At 43.9% G+C, this 19,703-nt stretch overlaps 1 protein-coding gene across 3 annotated transcripts in view; it reads right to left on the bottom strand.

Annotated features, from left to right (window-relative positions):
- The window catches only part of CASZ1 (castor zinc finger 1), a 177,061-nt gene that overhangs the window by 42,840 nt on the left and 114,518 nt on the right, over nt 1–19,703 (bottom strand). For all 3 annotated transcript variants that reach the window (XM_030186248.1, XM_030186250.1, XM_030186249.1), the window contains exons 4-6: nt 17,187–17,255; nt 5,560–5,650; nt 4,367–4,531 (exon numbers count right to left, since the gene is read on the bottom strand). In XM_030186248.1, coding sequence (XP_030042108.1) covers nt 4,367–4,531; nt 5,560–5,650; nt 17,187–17,255 — 325 coding nt within the window. The remainder of the gene's footprint in view (nt 1–4,366; nt 4,532–5,559; nt 5,651–17,186; nt 17,256–19,703) is intronic.

Below are 19,703 nucleotides of genomic sequence, written 5' to 3'. Positions count from 1 at the left end.
GGAGGGCAGACTTATACGGTCTGTACTAGAGCCGGTGATGGGAGGCGGGACTGGTGGTTGGGAGGCGGGAAATACTGCTGGGCAGACTTATATGGTCTGTGCCCTGAAAAGGACAGGTACAAATTCAAGGTAAGGTATACACATATGAGTTTGTCTTGGGCAGACTGGATGGACCATGCAGGTCTTTTTCTGCCGTCATCTACTATGTTACTATGTTACTGTGGTGCAACTGGTTTTTGGATTTAAAAAAAAATATGATAGTGCCTCTGAGTACTTGAAAAGACAGCACTGGCTCCTTAAAGCGCACGTTATTTTTAAAGCTGGTTGTTTGGTCTTTCACGTATTGTACGGTAGTACTTCGGAACTAATAATCCAATTTTATTTTCATACTCATTTTATTCTTCTACTCGGATTCATGATAGCCCTTTAATTCAAGTTTCCAGCATTTAAAAGGTCTACGTTTTAAACATCAGTTTGAAGCTATGTTTCCCTTCCTGGCAATTGCTATTTGCAATAAACTTCATATATATATTCGACTAGAGTTAAACTATATTCAACTGCAAAGGAAGCTGAAAACATTTTTGTTTGATAAATTTTAGTGTATTGATATTTTTAAATTGATTATTGATGCAAGTTTCTTAAGATGTAAACCACCTTGAACCTCTTGCTGGGATTTGTGCGATCAACAAGTCTTGGATTAGATTAGATCATAAAAATATAAGAATAGCTAAACTGGGTCAGACCAGTGGTCCATCTAGCCCAGTATTCTGCTTCCAACAGTGGCCGATTCAGGTCACAAGTACCCAAATAGTAGCAAGATTCATGCTACTGATTCCAGGGACAAGCAGTCCCTGTGATCAGTGTTTAAAGAAACAGTGACCACTACTGGCTGGAGCAGAAAGGAGCCTGAGTCCCTGCACGTGCTCAGTCTGCCACATCTTTTTCCACCCCCTATGATGCAGACTTCCTGTTTCGGTAAGGCAGGGCGCAGCAGGCTGTGAGCCTGCGCTCTAAGGTCCTGTTGCTGCCTTCCTTTTCCTTGCTGCTGCTTCTTTGCTGTATTTGGGGACTCTTCCAGCTCCCCACGTCTCCCCCCCCCCCCATGTCAATAGTATTTGCATCTGATAGAGCCACCCCTGTGACTGGAGACAGATGTTGAGTGCCCCTCAAGAGCCTCCAATCAGGTTGGTGCCTGGAGACCTTGGCCCCTGCCGACCCCTGCCCAAGGTTTAGAAACATTTCAAGGATAATCCTCTCTCCCCCCCCCCCCCCCAGTCTTTAATTATTTGAATATACATAGTTCCATTTTTAGCATCCAAAATGAAATTCTGAGTGGCTTTAGAAAGATCATTAATATTTTATCTTATTGGCAGGAAGTTTCAAAAGATCTGTGCCTAGTGTTAAAGGGCAGGTTTCTTGTGGAAAAGCTTTGAATGAAACCAAAGCAAAACAGCTGCACGGAAGGGGTCAAGGTTGAACAATACAGTCAGGAAGAGACACTCAGGAAATCTTCTACAGGGAGTATGATCCAACCAGCCCTGACTACAGAACACTTTTCCCACCTTACCCTTCCCCATCCAGCTTCACATCATCTCTCCATACCCTCACCTCTTCTATACACATCCCAAAGCACCTCTCAAATGTCCTGATGTTTTTGGGATTTCCTCATTCTAATATCTTGTGAAAAGCCCTTCTACTGAGCGACTTCTTAAATTTCCAAATGCTGTTGCTTAGAGGGGCTCACACCAAAGGCATCACCAATACAATATCCAATACCTGAGAGTTGGAGGACTACTTATACCTTATTTAGGGGTGGCTTAGTGCACAACACCACACACACGAAGAAAGCAAGCTGTTGGAATTACTGCGGAAGCTTGTATGAGGGGATGGGAGGGAGAGGGGGAAAGAGACAATAATGGAATGAGCTTCACTTGAGGAGGAAGTCATGAACCTCATAACAAGGCCTCACCTGAGGAGGAAACCATAAGCCTCACAGTAAGGCCTCACATGAGGAGAAAGCTTGAGCCTCTCACTGTGGGATTTCACATAAAAAGTCATCGTGATTAGCATAGAAGTGCTTTCATGTGGCATGATGCCACACAAAAGATACAGGGGAGACACAAAGAAGGAAGTGGGTAAAATATGTGGTGCAGAAGTGGGGAAGTGAGAGGGAATGAAAGTAGGAGGCAGTGGAGGATAAAAATAGAGGACAGAATTGTCTCGCTTCTGGACCAAGGAACAGCAGCAACTTTATTGCCAACAGCAGAAACCTTAAATACTCAGTTTTCAGCTAGCAAGACAACAACAAAATGGAAAATGGAGGCCCACAGCCCTTCACCACCAGCAGAAGGCAGATCTGGGGGAGAAACAGAGGATCCACTACCACTGAACCATAAACCTCAGTGTGGGTCTGAGGGGACAAACAGAGGGTCCATAATCATGGAAGGATACAAGAAAGCGAGCAGCCAGTGTTACAAGAAATGATTTACTTGGGGGAAAGAGCTCTAGAGCACTTGCTACTGTTTATAATTTAAGAGCAGGTGCTGTATTTATAAGTTTTAGGATATCAATTTCTCCACCAATCACCAAAGGTGATAATTGCAATAAATTAAATAAATTAAGTATATATCTCTGTTGAAATTCGAAAGCATGTACTCAGAGCACAAAGAGACTATACTTTTAGCTTCAGGAAAGGTTTATCAGCCGCACTGCACCACCGAAATCATGCGAGTCTGAGGGAGAAACAGAGGGTCCACCACTTCCAAAGTGTAACCTCTGAACATACTGACAATGGAGATAGTTTTCACAGTCCACATAATTGCTCTTACTGCACATACTTAATACAGCATTTCCTTTAAAAACCTGCAAAATGTCTCTTTACAATTTAGCATATAAAAAGAGTGTGTACTGAGAGCAGCTGTGCACTGCCTATCTGCTATCTGTGCGGATGACAGGGCAGAGGGTGGGCAATAATAATGGGCACACGTTTAAAAACTGAATGCATTCATCATACACATACCCACAGAAATGCCTCCCCCCCCCGTGTCAAAGCATACATCTTCTTGAATTGTTGCATACATTTAGCAGAATTTCAGGAGCAGAATTTTCAGTTGAGCCATTGTAACCAGGTAAACACCCAGCTATCTGGATAAATACTTTTGAAAACTGCCCTCCCCTTCAATGGCCTGAGCGTACCCTATAAGGTGCTGTGTGTATTGTAGAGGAATTGGAGAGACCCCTATTGTCAGGGGTGTGGATTCCAAGTAAAAAAAAGTTATGTTTCCTTGAGTTTTCAGATCTGTGTCCCTCATCTGCTGCTGTGCATGTTGGCAGGTATCATAACACATCTACACAAAACACATATTTTAAAAAAGGAAGTTGAATTTTCCATCCTATCCCCACTGGGGCTCTCCATGGCAAGCAAAAGGACAAGGAAAGGAACTGTTGTCACTTCATGGCTCAGATGTTACACTTGATCTAAGCCAAAAGACCAAGAGGCATTGACAGATTTTTATTTTTTTGCTTAACAGAAGATTTAATCTGCTTGCATTGAATGCAGTTGTAACATTAGCAAGTCCCCAGTGGGATCTGATGGCAGGTCATTAGTCCCTGATTGTACAGGTTCTCCATTTCAGCCAAAAGCACAAGAGGGGACAATCCTCAGCTTGGACTCTGCACTTGGATTCAAGCCAAAGAGAGGCTGAGCGCACCGATCCAGTAAGTGTGATCTGAAGACAGCCTAGAGCAGTGATTCTCAACCTTTTTCTGTTGTGATTCACCTGACAGACAATATTCATGTGTGTGACACATTGAACGCTAAAATTCACAGCTGAACAAAAAAAAAACCTCACAAATATTTCATTGTAAGTTTAGTGTGAATTTACCTATCATTCAATCCCATATTAAAAACTGTATGTGATAAATCAATCCCAGATTTCTCGCTCATCATACAAAACAAGTATATATTTTCAAAACTCTGGTGCCACTTCGGTAACAGCAGCATAAAATCTGTCCACTGCTAGATGCTTTGAAGCAATACAAAACCCTGCAAACACGCAACTCAAACTATGTAGCAAATAGAACCTATGGACAGCAGACCTGCAAGACTTCCAGCAGGGGCTGGTGGCAGAAGTTATTACTGAGGATAATCAGAAAGCAGAATTAAAGGACTATTTATGGGGAATTCAAGAACCTGACTCTCGGGATCTCTGCTCTCCCCAGCTTGCGATAGTTATTAAGCTTGCTGCCTATACCAAACTTTTTGTGACATACCTCCCTCCCACCTCATGGTTCCGAACCACTGACCTAAGAGTATTTCGATTTGGTTTGAAATCTTACGAGTCTGAATTGGGTGGAGGGACGTTACCTGCATGCAGTGGTAGTGTGTGCTTTTTCCATTAAGGTGGCAACCGTGATAGTACACGCTGCAGTCATCCAGAGGGCTGAAGCGCATGAAACCGTGCTGGAGGGAATTATCCCGTTTCTTGTGCATGTTGTAATGTCGGATCACGTCCTGCTTACTGGTGAATCTCTGAAGAAAGAGAAAGCATTAGACATAGAGCAGGCAATGCAGAGAGGTGATACCGACAGAGGGAAAAGAAAAAGATTGAGAGACATGTGAGAAAAATAGTAATACGAAAGAGAAAATATGCCTTTTAAACTTTTCATCCAAACAAGGCTGTATTGTTGCTTTTTTTTTTTTTTTTCCATTTAGTGGATAACAGATGCCTTATAAAGAGAGAAAACTGCAAGAACGGAGAGAACAGAGGAAGAAGAAAAAAACACTCTCCCCTCTTTAGAAGGCTTCTGATATCCATCTCTAATTCTCTGTTCCCTATATAGTCCCTCATAAGAGAGCCACCCAAAAGGCAACAACCACATCAAGTGACCTGCACTTGACCCCTGGCAGATCTCCTAGGAATTACAGCACATCGTGTGGTACCAAGAGGGCTGGGTCCTGTCCAATCATCACTCTGCCCTATGGCTTCAGGTATTTGTGCTCTGCTATGACCAATGTACACACCCCAGGCAGAGAGAGCACACACCAGCTATAACCAAATAGAGACGGAGGGAGCAGACACAATGCATGACAGTGACACCTACTGGTCAGAATCAGAGTGTCCCTGTTCAGGGCCCCGAACAAGCAGCATTGCTTTGATGACTGTGTTAACTAGGAGGGGTTAACAAATGTGTACAGGAACCCAGGGCTGTTAGGAATGAAGGCTCATTATCACCCAAGTTTCAGAGGGATAGGTCTGATTAGGCTGAAAGCCCAAAGAATCAGAAGAAAAATACTGGGTCAAAGATCAACTTCCCTGATGTAAACTGAATCCCTTCAAGCATATCATTCTTCTATGTCTCCACTGCCCTTATCCCACCTTTTCTGCCCCAAGTTCTTCTTACTCTCTGCTCCAGCTCCCCCACCAATGCCTCTCACCCTCTTTCCTCCATAACCCCTTTCGCTTCTTTCTACCCTCCACTGCCCATATCCCTGACCCTCTCTCTACTCCAGGTTCTTACTAACCCTCCTCCTCTTCCATCCTTTATTTGTGTCCCTACCTGGTAGTTGCACTCAGGATCCAGGCAGTGGTAGTGCTCTCGATACTGATACGCACAGTGAATGTGCCCACAGTGCTGACTGCCCGAAAACCTGGAGAAGACCAAGAGAACAATCAGTGCTTCCATTTCTGGATGTCAGTTAATGCTTACCGCAACAGTAGACACTGACCACTAGATTCAGTATGGCGCCCAAATACGGACGCCGAAAAAAAAACAAGAGGTGGGCGCTATTCTATAAACGGTGTCCTGAGTTGGGTGCCATTTATAGAATGGTGCCAGGATCCGTGCCCAATTTTGAGCACCAAGATTTACACTACTTGAACTCTGGTGTAAATCCTCAGGCGTAAATTAAAAGTGGATCTCCCATATTCTATAATACTGTGTGCATCTTTAGTGAATACCCCTGACCTGCCCATGCTCCTCCTATGGCCACTCCCCTCTTCAGTTACACACTAAAAAGATTTATGCGCCCATCTTTATAGAATATCGCCTAGCAAGATGTGCGTATTAATTCAAACTGTTGCCAATTAGCACCAATAATTGATTAGTACCCAGTGCTAACTGGTCAATATTCAATTAAATTGCATGCAGAAATTGGGCGTGCACCAAAATTTGCATGCACAGTTTTCAGCGCCATCTAGAGAATTTTGGGAGTAAAGGTATAGGTATAGGGGAATGGATCTGACTACTTCCCTCAGTGGAAGGTGCCACCCCTTGCCAGGCAGGACAACTTTTTCCCTCTATGGGGGTAAATACATAGTAATATAACATAGTAGATGACACGGTCCATCCAGTCTGCCCAACAAGATAACTCATATGTGCCACATTTTGTGTATACCTTACCTTGATTTGTACCTGTCTTTTTCAGGGCACAGACCGTGTAAGTCTGCCCAGCACTATCCCCGCCCCCCAACCACCAGCCCCGCCTCCCACCACCAAAGTATTTTCTGTATGTCAAACATATTTTCCATGTGGAAAATAGCTAGTATCACATAGTGCAGGTACATAGGTTTCTGAAAGTGTGCATGCTAATGAGAGCACATGTGGAGTGGCTGGTGCTCAATCCATGGGTAAGTGCGGAAGGAGGTGGCAGTGTCTGAACGGAGCTTCAAGGTGCAAGTGTACTTTACGTAGCACCCACATCCTCCACAGTTGCACATGCCTCAGGATGGGGGTATCTTCATGCTGGAGCACGTGTCTCCTGCTGGGGATTAATGCAGGAGGAAAAACGGTAGATAACCACATATGTTGCCTTTTTAAAATATGCAGAAACTAGGCATGTTTTTGGAAATTTTTTAGAGATGTGCCTTTATAAAATAAGCTCCACCATATCGGTCTACAACTGTACCCATCTCATGTCCTTCTGATACTGTTCATTACACTAGAAATTTCAACACACCATGAACAGAACATGGGCCATTACACAGAAATTAGCTCAAAAATGTTAGCCGTTTGTTCTTTAGTCCTAGGATCATTCCACGCGCAGCCTATTAAAGGGCAGTTGAGTTATACAGATGCCTCTGCCTTTTCTGATGCTTGGAAAGAGTTCAACGCTATTCACTTTTAAAGAAAAACATCTGTGTAGTTTACAACACAGAGCTTGTATACTGCCACACACAAAGTATACATGCCCCACTGTACACATTGCGTACCAGACAATAATTATAATTCTTAGCAATTATATACACAAGTCAATTTTCAAAGCTTTTTACCCATATTAATTTGATGTTTGACATTGGGCTCAGAAATGCTAAGAGTTTGCATGCCCACAACCTATGAACCTTTGGCTGCATTGAGAGGAGATGACCCAGAGGCCTGTTTCAAGTCGGAGGAGCTGGGGTAAAAACTTAGGGATATTCAGCTGGCGGCGATAAGAGTCAGTGCTTTGTTCACTGCTGCTGGTGTTATCCCTGGAAATTCAATGCTGGGCCACGTCTGGGCTCTGGTACTGAATTTCCAGGTATATGGGAGCAGCGAAAACACAGCGATAGTCAGCACTTAACCAGCTATGGTGAACTGCATAGAAATAGAACTGAATTTTATGCAGTTCTATTTATGGGGTTAACTTGGCCGATTTAAGTGATGAATATTGAGAAATGCCAAGTCTGCCCTGGAACACTCCCAAAATAGCCGGTTTCAGATTGGACGCTAACTGGACATTCTCAGCTGCACTACACATTTAAGTGCTGCTGAATATACCCAGTTATCCCTGGACAGGTGTTTTAATAGCCAGCAGTCTCTCCTTGCCATTTAAATCATTTTAAATATTGGACCCATGGATTGCATTTTCATAACACTCTGAAAATGTTTCCACTCAGTGTGGCTGAAAGTATGGTCATGTATGGCAAATCTATAAAACACATGCCAAAAGCTATGCGTTGATGATGCGTGTAATTCATTTGAATGACATATACATACGTAAAACACCAAAATGATGCCTAAGTGCTATTCTGTAAATACACGTGTATCTAACAGTGTATAATTTTACTGGTGGGACTCACACATGTAACATAGAATAACTATAAGTTATGTATATATCTCCAGAACTTAGATGCTCAAACTTATACCTGCTCCCCTAATTTAAAAGCATAAATCTTTCCTGCTATGCTTCTATTCTGGTCGCCATATCTCAAAAAAGACACAGCAGAATTAGAAAAGGTTCAAAGAATGATAAAGCGGATGGAACTCCTCTCATATGAGGAAAGGCTAAAGAGGTTAAGGCTCTTCAGCTTGGAAAAGAGACAGCTGGGTCTACAAAATCCCGAGTGGTTTAAAACAGGTAAAAGTAAATCGATTTTTCACTCTTTCAAAAAGCACCAAGACTAGGGGACATTAGATGAAATTACATGGAAATACTTTTAAAACAAACAGGATGAAATATTTTTTCACTCAAAGGATAGTTAAGCTCTGGAACTTGTTGCTGGAGGATGTGTTAACAGCGGTTAGCATATCTGGGTTTAAAAAAGCTTTGGACAAGATCCTGGAGGAAAAGTCCATAGTCTGCTATTGATATAAGACATGGGAGAAGCCACTGCTTGCCCCGGGATTGGTAGCATGGAATACTGCTACTACTTAGTACTTGTGACCTGGATTGGCCACTCTTGGAACAGGATACTGGGCTAGATGGACCATGGTCTGACCCAGTAGGCTATTCTTATGTAATCTTTAAAAGAAAGTATGCACCTATGTTCCTCTATAGAATAGGCTCCTGTTGAGTGTCCAGGTATAGAACTGCCCCTACTAAGGAAAACCATGAATTTTTGGCGGCTTGAGGGACGGCAATTTTCACTTAGCCAATTTACATGGTTTGAAATTTTTCCCCATGTAAGATACTTTGAAAGTTGCCCCCACGCCAAGAATATAGGGCTAGATTCAGAAAACGGTGTTAAAAAATCGGTGCTTGCCCATTATAGAATTGCATCGAGTGCCCATTTCAGCATCCAAATTTGGGTGCCAGGACTTACACCTGCTGAAACCAGGTATAATTCCCGGTGCCAGCTGAGCACACATCCCTAGTATTTTATTACACTGCATGCAAATTTTAGGAACAACCTTGACCCACCCATGGACCTCCCATGGCTACTCCCTAATTTGGGTTGTGCACGATGGGATTTGGGCACAATTGTTATAGAATCCAAATTGGTGTCAATGTCTATTAGCACCCAATTATTGGCACTAATTGGCTCGTTAGCCATTGTAGGTTGGGTGCATACATTGGATCGGTGCCCAATTTTGGGCATCGTATATAGAATCTAGGGGATGTGTAATGCACAAATCTCACTTGTTTTATGGTTTATTGCATTTAGTATACTGTCTTTCCTAACTGCCATGTATCCACCTCTCTCATACATATAGATCCCATATAGTCAGGGACGTAGCCAGACTTCGGCAGGAGAAAAATCAAGAGTCCGAGGTGAGGGGCACACTGTAGCCCCCCCAGCGCCGCCGACCCCCTGCCACTTTTGACCCACCTGGCGCCGCTGCCCCTCCCCGTCTCTTTTGACCCCCCCCCCCGCCGCCAGGTACCTTTGCTGGCAGGGGTCCCCAACCCCCGCCAGCTGAAGTCCCCTTCAGCGCCAGTCTCCGAGTCTGTGCAGAACGTCAGGACTCACGTCAGAAACAGAATCCAGATCAGCAATGCGCTGGAGACCGGCGCTGAAGAGGACTTTGGCTGGCGGGGGTTGGGGACCCCCACCAGCAAAGGTACCTGACGGCGGCAGTGGTCGAATGTGGCGGGGGAGGGTCGGCGGCAGGGGGGTGAAAGCAGGGGGGCCAGGGCTAAATCTGCAGGGGTCCATGCCCCCACCTAGCTACGCTCCTGCTGAATACATGCACAGATTAACTGATATCAGGTGTGTTCTCACAAACAGTGCCATTTTCACTAAACTGCCTAACAGAAAGATGAAGAGCCACTTTTCTGTCCACATAACTTTTAATGCTTTTTTTTTTTAAAAGAAAAGTACTTGGGAACATTCACCTTGAAAATGTGCTGAGAAAATTATGCGGTATAAAAAAATATGACTTGTGCCTTTTAGTTCTGAAGATAAAGGTACTTCTGGTAGAGGGCATTAAGCCCTAACACACACTTAGAAAGTGAAACTGCTTACCGTAAAGCCCATTAAAGCATTTTGCAGTAAGTAACCTGTTTGAACGCACTAAGGGGCCCTTTTACCTGTTGCGTCAACTACTCCTTGTCAAGAATTTGCCGACAGTTTTAAGAAGGCTATAGTTTCATGTTTGGACCATATCAGTTTGCCTTTAGTAGAAGCATGTGTTGATCATTCCATCTGTTGGGAGAATTTTGAAGACGTATCTATTGATAAAGTTGTTGAGATAATTAAAGCTTTGAATAACACTACTGACAGCTTGAATTTATGTTCTACTGCTGTCATGAGGACTATGTCTAATGATATTGCTCCGTTTGTTGCTTCTCTAGTGAACAGCTCATTCGTTGAAGGATTGGTTCCAAAATGTCTTAACCAAGCTGTAGTTAGTCCTTTGTTGAAGGGTGTTGCTTCGGATCCATCAATTTTAGGGGTTTATAGACCTACTTCTTCTTTATCCTTCTTGGAAAAGATTCTGGAGAAATTAGTACTTGAGTAATTACAAGACTGTATCAATATTCATGGATTTTAAGATCAATATCAGTTTGAATTTTGATACAAACACAATGCTGGAACTTTCTTCATTTCCATTTTGGATTGTATTCATTGTGGCTTTGATTGTTGCACAGATTATCTGACGGTGACTCTGGATATTTCAGTCATCTTTGATACAGTGAATCCTAGTTTATTATTATTATGTTTAGAAGCCTTATGGATTTCAGGTTTAGGTCTTCATTGGTTTCAGTCATATTTGAATGAGAGACAATTTCAAGTCACATTGAATTCTGAGGTTTCTTCATGAACAGATATTTCTTTGGGGGTGCCACAAGGTTTCTCACTTTCTGCACTTCTTTTAAATACTAGCCGTTGACCCCGTAAAAACGGGCTAGTATAGGACGGGGGGGGGGGGGTTGAAAGGCCCCTTCTCCTCGCCGCTGCAAGGCCCCCCTCCCCCGCCCGCCACCGCAAGGCCCCTCCTCCCCCGCCCGCCGGGTGGGGGGAGTGGTAGCGACGGCGGTTTCGTCCCTCCCCTTGCGCAGTAGAGATCCTCTCTGTCCCGCCCTGTCATCACGTACTGACGCGGGGGCGGGACAGAGAGGGTCTTTACTGCGCATTTGCGAGTGAGTTCGGTCACTCGCCATTTATATGTTTGATTTTTATTGTCCCACTTTGCAAAGTTCTTGCTTGTTTGGGTGTTTACTACAAATTATATGCTGATGACGTACAGGTTTTTTTTTTCTGTAAAAGAAGATACCTGATATGTTTGCTTTTCTCAGATTTTGTCCGAATTCAGTGAAATCTTGGTTGAGAGTCAATAAATGTAATCTAAATATGAGTAACGTAGACATTGCTGTTGTCGGGAAAGACCAATGCTGATTTCCCTCAGGTGTTTACCTTTGATGGTTGTGCTATTCCCATTGTTGGTGAGATTAAATACTTGGGAGTCATCTTAGATTCTGCTCTTACAATGAAGCCACATTTAAAGACTGTTTGTCGTAAAACATTTTGTAAACTGTTTGAGAAACTTCCGTATTGTTGTTCAAGCATATGTATTCCACTTTTTGATTACTGTAATGCCTTATTTATGGGATTGCCAAATAAATCTCCTTGAGCTATGCAGGAGGCTCAGAATGCTACAGCTCGATTGATTATAGGTTGCTCACGTTATGTGCATATTTCTCCTATCCTGAAACAATTACATTGGCTCCCCACTGCTTGGCGGATCAATTTTAAGATTATTATGTTGGTTTTTAATGCTCTATATGATAAATCATCTGACTTGCAAATGCTTTGAAAATGTATACACCTGCACGTTTGTCGGGGTCATAGAGTCAGAATTTGTTTGAAGTTCCGTCATTTCGGCATGTGAGATTGGAAGAATACAGGGAGAAGATATTTATTTATTGTTGCAGCTCCTACACTGTGGAATTCACTCCCAATGCATTTGCGTAATTTTCAGCCAGTGTTCTCCTTCAGGAAACAATTAAAAGCCCCTTTTTTTTTTAAACCAACAGGCCTTTTGATTTTGCTTTGTAATGAAGTAGCTGAGGTACTGTTGATGTGTCTATTTTAGGCATTATGATGATAATTAATGGCGTTCTTTTTCTCTTTTATTGTATAAATGTTATCTTTTGTTAACCGCTTCGACCAACTTTTGGTGTATGAACTATTGTGAACCACCCAGAATGGTAGATGGTGCGGGTTGTACATTTTTAAAATAAATACCTAAATTAGCCAAGCAACTTTCATACATCCAGCACTGTTTAATACATCCAAAAAAAGGAAGAAACTTCCAACCTAGCATTACAAGCGTAACCAGCTAACAATGTCTAGCTCTGTGTGTGCACCTTTGGGTCTTCTATTAGAGACAACTAATATGTCAAGGTCAGAGAGTGGCAGTTCTGGGTTGGCCTGCACGGACAGTCAGTCATTTCCACCTTCCATAGGGAGGCTGCACTTCTGGAGCAAACAAACCATTTCTTCTTTCAGTCTGCAATGATGTTACTGTCTCTGTCCACATGGTCAAGGTTTCCCCCCCCCCCCCCCCCCGTTACAACTGTTACAAGCATGGGAAACCACTCTCAGGTGGTAACTCAACAACAAGCTAAAGGGCAGCAGATATAAAACTTGGTGGTCATTTGATAAGCAAACCATTTTAAGGTTGCCAGTAACCACAGGATTTCTGTTACATCACTGTTTACATGGCCAACAGGAAGATGTTGGACTGGGGAGCTAGGGCTGACTGGCCAAGTACCTGCATATATTTCCAGAACGCTGCAAATATTGTTCTGTTTAATATGTTGTTTTTTGTTTGTTTGTTTTTTTGGCACATAATTACCTGGAGTGTGTATAATGCCATCAATAACAGAGATTCTATGTGGGGGAGGCAGCTGTGTTCAAAAGTGCCCCCCCCCCCCCACTGTCCCTTTAATGCTGACACAGATATTGCCACCTCAAGGGTTTTACCTTGGCCTACCATGCCCCAGCCCAGCCCCATCCTAGCCCACTTTAGTCTCCCTAAACATCTGAGTCATCGACGGCCTATGCATTTTCTCTGTTTTTACCACTGAATCAGCTGAAACGTGGCCATGTCGGGTTGTACACTGGATATCAATCAAAGGTTTTAAGGGCTTTTGGCGCATTTCACTTCCTATTCTCTTCCAAGTTCCACAGGTAGAAAAGTGTTCATGTTTTCTTGCCAGTAGTTGGCTTAACAAAGACCAGCAATCTAGATCAATATTTATGTCGTGTTACCTGTATCTGGCTGGTGGCAGGACACAACATATTCTGTAGCTCTAGCTGCTGTTTTCCCTTTTTCACCCCCCCCCTTCCCCCACCATGACTATATTGTTTTTCCTCCAATTCTTTTGTGGGATGCCTTTCTTTTGCTGTAAGTCTAGGAAATGTGAATCTTTCTTAACTTTGGGTCCTTTTTACCAAGCTGCATTAACTGCAAACATGCACCTAACATGGCAAAAAAAAAAGGACTATCACAGGACATATTACACCAGGATATCCAGAATGAATATGCATGAAAGATATTCGCATACAATGGAGGCAGTGGATGCAAATCAATCTCATGCATATTCATTACAGATATCCTGAAAACCTGACTGGCAAGGGAGTAGTCCAGGACCGACTTGGAAAATACTGCACTACAGCATAAGTACATAAGTAGTGCCATACTGGGAAAGACCAAAGGTCCATCTAGCCCAGCATCCTGTCACCGACAGTGGCCAATCCAGGTCAAGGGCACCTGGCACGCTCCCCAAACGTAAAAACATTCCAGACAAGTTATACCTAAAAATGCGGAATTTTTCCAAGTCCATTTAATAGCGGTCTATGGACTTGTCCTTTAGGAATCTATCTAACCCCTTTTTAAACTCCGTCAAGCTAACCGCCCGTACCACGTTCTCCGGCAACGAATTCCAGAGTCTAATTACACGTTGGGTGAAGAAAAATTTTCTCCGATTCGTTTTAAATTTACCACACTGTAGCTTCAACTCATGCCCTCTAGTCCTAGTATTTTCGGATAGCGTGAACAGTCGCTTCACATCCACCCGATCCATTCCACTCATTATTTTATACACTTCTATCATATCTCCCCTCAGCCGTCTCTTCTCCAAGCTGAAAAGCCCTAGCCTTCTCAGCCTCTCTTCATAGGAAAGTCGTCCCATCCCCACTATCATTTTCGTCGCCCTTCGCTGTACCTTTTCCAATTCTACTATATCTTTTTTGAGATACGGAGACCAGTACTGAACACAATACTCCAGGTGCGGTCGCACCATGGAGCGATACAACGGCATTATAACATCCGCACACCTGGACTCCATACCCTTCCTAATAACACCCAACATTCTATTCGCTTTCCTAGCCGCAGCAGCACACTGAGCAGAAGGTTTCAGCGTATCATCGACGACGACACCCAGATCCCTTTCTTGATCCGTCACGGGGTAGTTTTTTAATATGCACATGTCGACTGCATGCTAAATAATTTCTTGTATTTTTTGGAGGTGTGTCGGGGTGGAGAGTGGGCTTGTCTGAACTATCTACATTACTGTGCACTACCTACAGACCTGAAAACAATAGACGAAACAACTTTCACAAATCTCTGAAGACATATCTCTTCAACAAGGCCTACAAAGAGAACCCATGTAGGGTTACCATATGGCTCCAGAAGAAGGAGGACGGATTGAGCCAGCCGGGTTTTACTTCCATTGCTTTCAATGGAAGTAATTGAGCCAGCCGGGTTTTACTTCCATTGCTTACCATATGGCTCCAGAAAAAGGAGGACGGATTGAGCCAGCCGGGTTTTACTTCCATTGCTTACCATATGGCTCCAGAAAAAGGAGGACGGATTGAGCCAGCCGGGTTTTACTTCCATTGTTTTCAATGGATAGCAATGGAAGTAAAACCCGGCTGGCTCAATCCGTCCTCCTTTTTCTGGAGCCATATGGTAACCCATAGCCTTACTAAATTACCTCGCCAACCTACACAGTTATGAAAGTCCACCTTCTATACTTACCCGCATAACACTGTCCTTTTTTCCTCACATACTTAAACTCTGTTGATTACTAATTGTATCTGATATTCTGGAATGACAATGTCATAACAAAACTCTGTAAGCCACATTGAGCCTGCAAAGAGGTGGGAAAATGTGGGATACAAATGCAATAAATAAATAAGTAAGTAAATAAAATAACGTAGGAGCCCTTGACGGCTATAAAATAGGGTGTGGTAAGTGCTCCTGCCATAATTTTAAAAAATGGCAGCATGTTAAGGGCAGCGTTTTCCATGGCTTAGTGTGCAGGACAGATCTGCGGAAGGGCGTGATAAGGCCTATTTTTACCGCAGCTTAGTAAAAGACCCCCTTGTATTTTGCACAGTAATGGAGGAAATGTATTTCTGTTTCTTCTGTGTTCTACTACATTGGGAGTCTATTTTCTTTGGGATGTTTTTTTTTTTTACCTTAAGGCAGTCATCAACATTTATGCTGATAACTGGTTGAAAGTCCACGGGTATAAATTACTTGTGGACTTTGCAGCTATGCAGGCAGTATTAAAGTTACTCCTTTCTTTTAACACATATATACTGTACATTTCAGTCACTGCTACAGGAAATGTTCATGTCTGCATCCGAAGCAGTTGCAGTTAAGTCTCTTCGGGCTCAACTCTCACACATTTAGGTTTCCGACGAGACCCATCCAGCACCAGAACATTGACCCCCTAATCCTGTAGGAAGTACCTCAGCAAGCAGACAGAGTGAAAGACACAAAGGAAAGGGGGCTATAAGAGAGAGAGAGACCCTCCCACCCCCCCAACAAAGCATAAGATCCATTAACATGATTGCTGGGATCCCCACCGGCTCTGTATTTTTACAGCCCATGCTCACTGGAATTGTTGCAGATGGTTTTTAAAACCATTGTTTTTGTGTATTTACATGCGCCCACATGGAACATACAAAAACAAAATGCATGCACACAGAATACATGAAAGCATCTATGCAGAAGAGAAACATGTATATAATTAAAAGCATGCAAATGAGCACAACATTTGAAAGTAGATAGACACATGTATGCACACACATACAGCACACTGCAAGGCTCCTGCTGCTGGTGAGGAGATAATATTTGAGCTGGGAATTTGCCACACCCTCCCTTAAGAAGGCTGATTTCCATTCCCAGAGAGACAGGGATCTTGGCCTTGCTCAAACCTCCTCTCCCCTTCTCATCCTCATTCCATAGAAGATGAACCCAGAGTGCAGGACTAGCCTAATGGTTAGTGCAGTGTCCTGAGAACCTAGGGATCTGGGTTTGATTCCTGCTGCAGCCCCTAAGCAAGTCACTTAACCCTCCATTGCACCAGGTATAAAACTTAGATTATGAGCTCACTAGGGACAGAAAAAAGTACTTGTACATAATAAAATGTAAGCCACTTTGCTTGTACCACAGAAAGGTGGTACACTAAATCTATGATCCCTCTCTCTAAGGAGAACAAAGGATCCCAATCTCAACTTACCCCCCATTCTCCCCTATCAGCAAATAAGGAGTTAACCTAGTTCAGTGCTTATCTTTCTGGGGCTGTGACCCCATTATCACACCCACCCACAGAAAGCACATGATCCTTGGAGGCAGGAGCTGATAACATTTCTAAAAACAGCCCACACAGGTCGTGACCCAAAATGTGGGTTTTGCATCCCATTTGGGAAGTCCTGACCTGTCTATCTGGATAAGAAGAGTACATAGGTTCCTGGCCTTTTTACCTCTTCCCAACAAGGGGTATACTCAGTCTTTCTGGGAAGGAAAGAAAGAACATCTCAATCTCACTTACAGCACCTCTAAACAAGGGGTGAACCTGTTTGTCTGAGGAGGGAGGGCATACCCACACCCACCAGAGGTGATACCTCCGAGACTGATATGGAAGATGCAATGACCCTGCTAACTCTATGCTTTTATCAAGACATGCAGTCTTATTCCTCACCCAAAATAAATAAATTTAAAAAAAAAGAGATGAACTGGTCTACCTGGCAATGTATTTCTGGTAAATATTTACATCTTCAGTGACAGCTGGTTTCTCTGTGGTCAGTCCATTCCTAAAGAGAAACACAGGGCAGAGGGGGTGAAAGCAAGGTCAACACCTCCGCTGCAGCACAAGGATAGGTTACTAGATCACACTGCATGGGACCTCATTTCTTACCTGCTTTTATCCTTGTGCAAAACTCTTCCCCCTGCTCCCCTAAAGCTAAGTCTAACAGGCACGATCAATATGATCCATGGCTACCTGGAGATCTGCATGGGCAAAACAAAAGAAAAAACAGGGGAGAACAATCAAATTCCAACTTAAGGGTAAAATATATATCTATATCTATATAGCTATTGATATTATTGGTCAGACTTGAGGCAGATCTCAGGAGTCAACAAACCTATCCGGAGGAATGTAAATGTCAAGCGTACACAATGTGCAAAATGCATGCAAAACGGAGCTCTCGATAACACACATGCCAGCGAGATGAATGTTATATACTGCAACTAAACCGCAGTTTTAAATGCAGCAAAGTTTCAAAAACCACTAAGTTTAGTTGCTGTATATAACATTCACGGAGTGGAGGAGTGGCCTAGTGGTTAGGGTGGTGGACTTTGGTCCTGAGGAACTGACTTCGATTCCCACTTCAGGCACAGGCAGCTCCTTGTGACTCTGGGCAAGTCACTTAACCCTCCATTGCCCCATGTAAGCCACATTGAGCCTGCCATGAGTGGGAAAGCACGGGTTACAAATGTAACAACATTCATCTCACTGGCATTTGCATTATCAAGAGCTCCATTTTGCATGCATTTTGCACATTGTGTACGCTTGACATTCACATTCCTCCGGATTTGTTGACTCCTGAGGTAGGCGGCGCCTATGCGCCAAAATGCAGATCTGCCTCGAGTCTGACCAATAAATATACTTATATATATATTTTACCTTTGAGTTGGAATTTGACTGGTCCTCCCCTATTTTTTCTTTTGTTTTGAGTAACTCCGTAGGGAATCCCTCTTGTTTTTTGTTTTCTGATCTGCACAAGTAAGTCAGATCATACAACCCCTCTCCCCACAATGTCTCCTGGTGATTCCAGATCAAAGCAGGACAGCTTTAAAAAAAAAAAATACACACACACACTGGTTGGCAATAACAGTTCTGCTATCCAAAAGCTGAGGCACTGGCCATTTGCAAGTCTGGGCAAAATCAGACATGAACACAGCCACTGTGCTGTGAGCTGCTCAGAGATTGCCACAAGGGTCTTAGAAATCGCAAGGCTGAGGCCAGCTACAACGTTAGTATGTATCAGGGGCGTAGCCAGGCTTCGGCGGGAGAGTGGTCCAGAGCCCAAGGTGAGGGGGAACATTTTAGCCCCCCCCCCAGAGCCGCCAACCCCTGCCACTTTTGACCCCCCCCGGCACCCCTCCCCTGCCCCTTTCGAGCCCCCTCCCGCCGCCACCGCCAACCCTCCCCCACCACCGCCAGGTACCTTTGCTGGCGGGGGTCCCCAACCCCTGCCAGCTGAAGTCCCCTTCAGCACCAGTCTCCAAGTCCGGCGCGTTCGCTGATCTGGATTCTGCTTCTGTGAGTCCCCTGCCAGCAAAGGTACCTGATGGTGGCGGAAGGGGGGGGAGTCGAATGGGGCGGGGGAGGGTCAGCGGCAGGGGGGGGGTGACAGCAGGGGGGCCAGGGTTAAATCTGTGGGGGTCCATGCCCCCGTGGCCCCACCTAGCTACGCCCCTGGTATGTATTCAATAGGTCTGTGACTGGGCACAGCCCCCACTGCTGAGAGGTGGTATCCCGACAGGCTCGGCTTCCAAAGTGGCTGCTCAAGTTCTCAGCTTCCACTAGGAGCAACGGGGAAAGAGGCCTGTTGGAAAGGTTACAAGGGAAGCAATGGAAAAGTCTGACTGGGCAGGCCCAGTATGGGGACAGGACGTTGTATTGTTAAGCTAAGAGAAATGCAAATTTAAACAAAACAGCCTCTCCCAAACTCATGACAAACTCTCCCTCAGTGTAAGAAATGAAACAAAACAAACTCCGAACCTCACAAAACCAGAGTTCATCTTATGAGACCTGAACCCACCATGGGGGTAATTCTCTACAGATTGCCCAAAGTTAGGAGCTGGGACACTGCGCACTAAGGGGTGAATTCTATATATGGCACTGAAAAAAAACCCCAAACGCTATTCTATGAGTTGTGCTTAAGGTTAGGTGGGGTTTATAGAATAGTACTTATGCCCAGAAATCGTTCTTAACTTTAGGTGCGGCCATTTGCACCAACCGAAACGTGGTGCAAATATATGCGTCTAAATGAGGCGCGTATCCCCCCTCATTCTATAACAACAAATGTAAATATTAGGAACACCCCTGTTCCACCCATAACCCTCCCATTTCCGCACCCCCTTTTTCAACTCATTACTAAATTTACACACGTAAATGTCAATTAAAACTAATTAGCGCCAATAATTGGTTAACTGGCCAATTATTGGTGCTAATTAGCTCTTTATTGGGCGTGTGT

Source organism: Microcaecilia unicolor, chromosome 13 (genome assembly GCF_901765095.1).
Source record: "Microcaecilia unicolor chromosome 13, aMicUni1.1, whole genome shotgun sequence".
NCBI classification, from domain to species: Eukaryota; Metazoa; Chordata; class Amphibia; order Gymnophiona; family Siphonopidae; genus Microcaecilia; species Microcaecilia unicolor.
The sequence above is the reverse complement of the archived record's forward strand: the minus strand, read 5'-3'. Positions and strand labels throughout refer to the sequence as shown.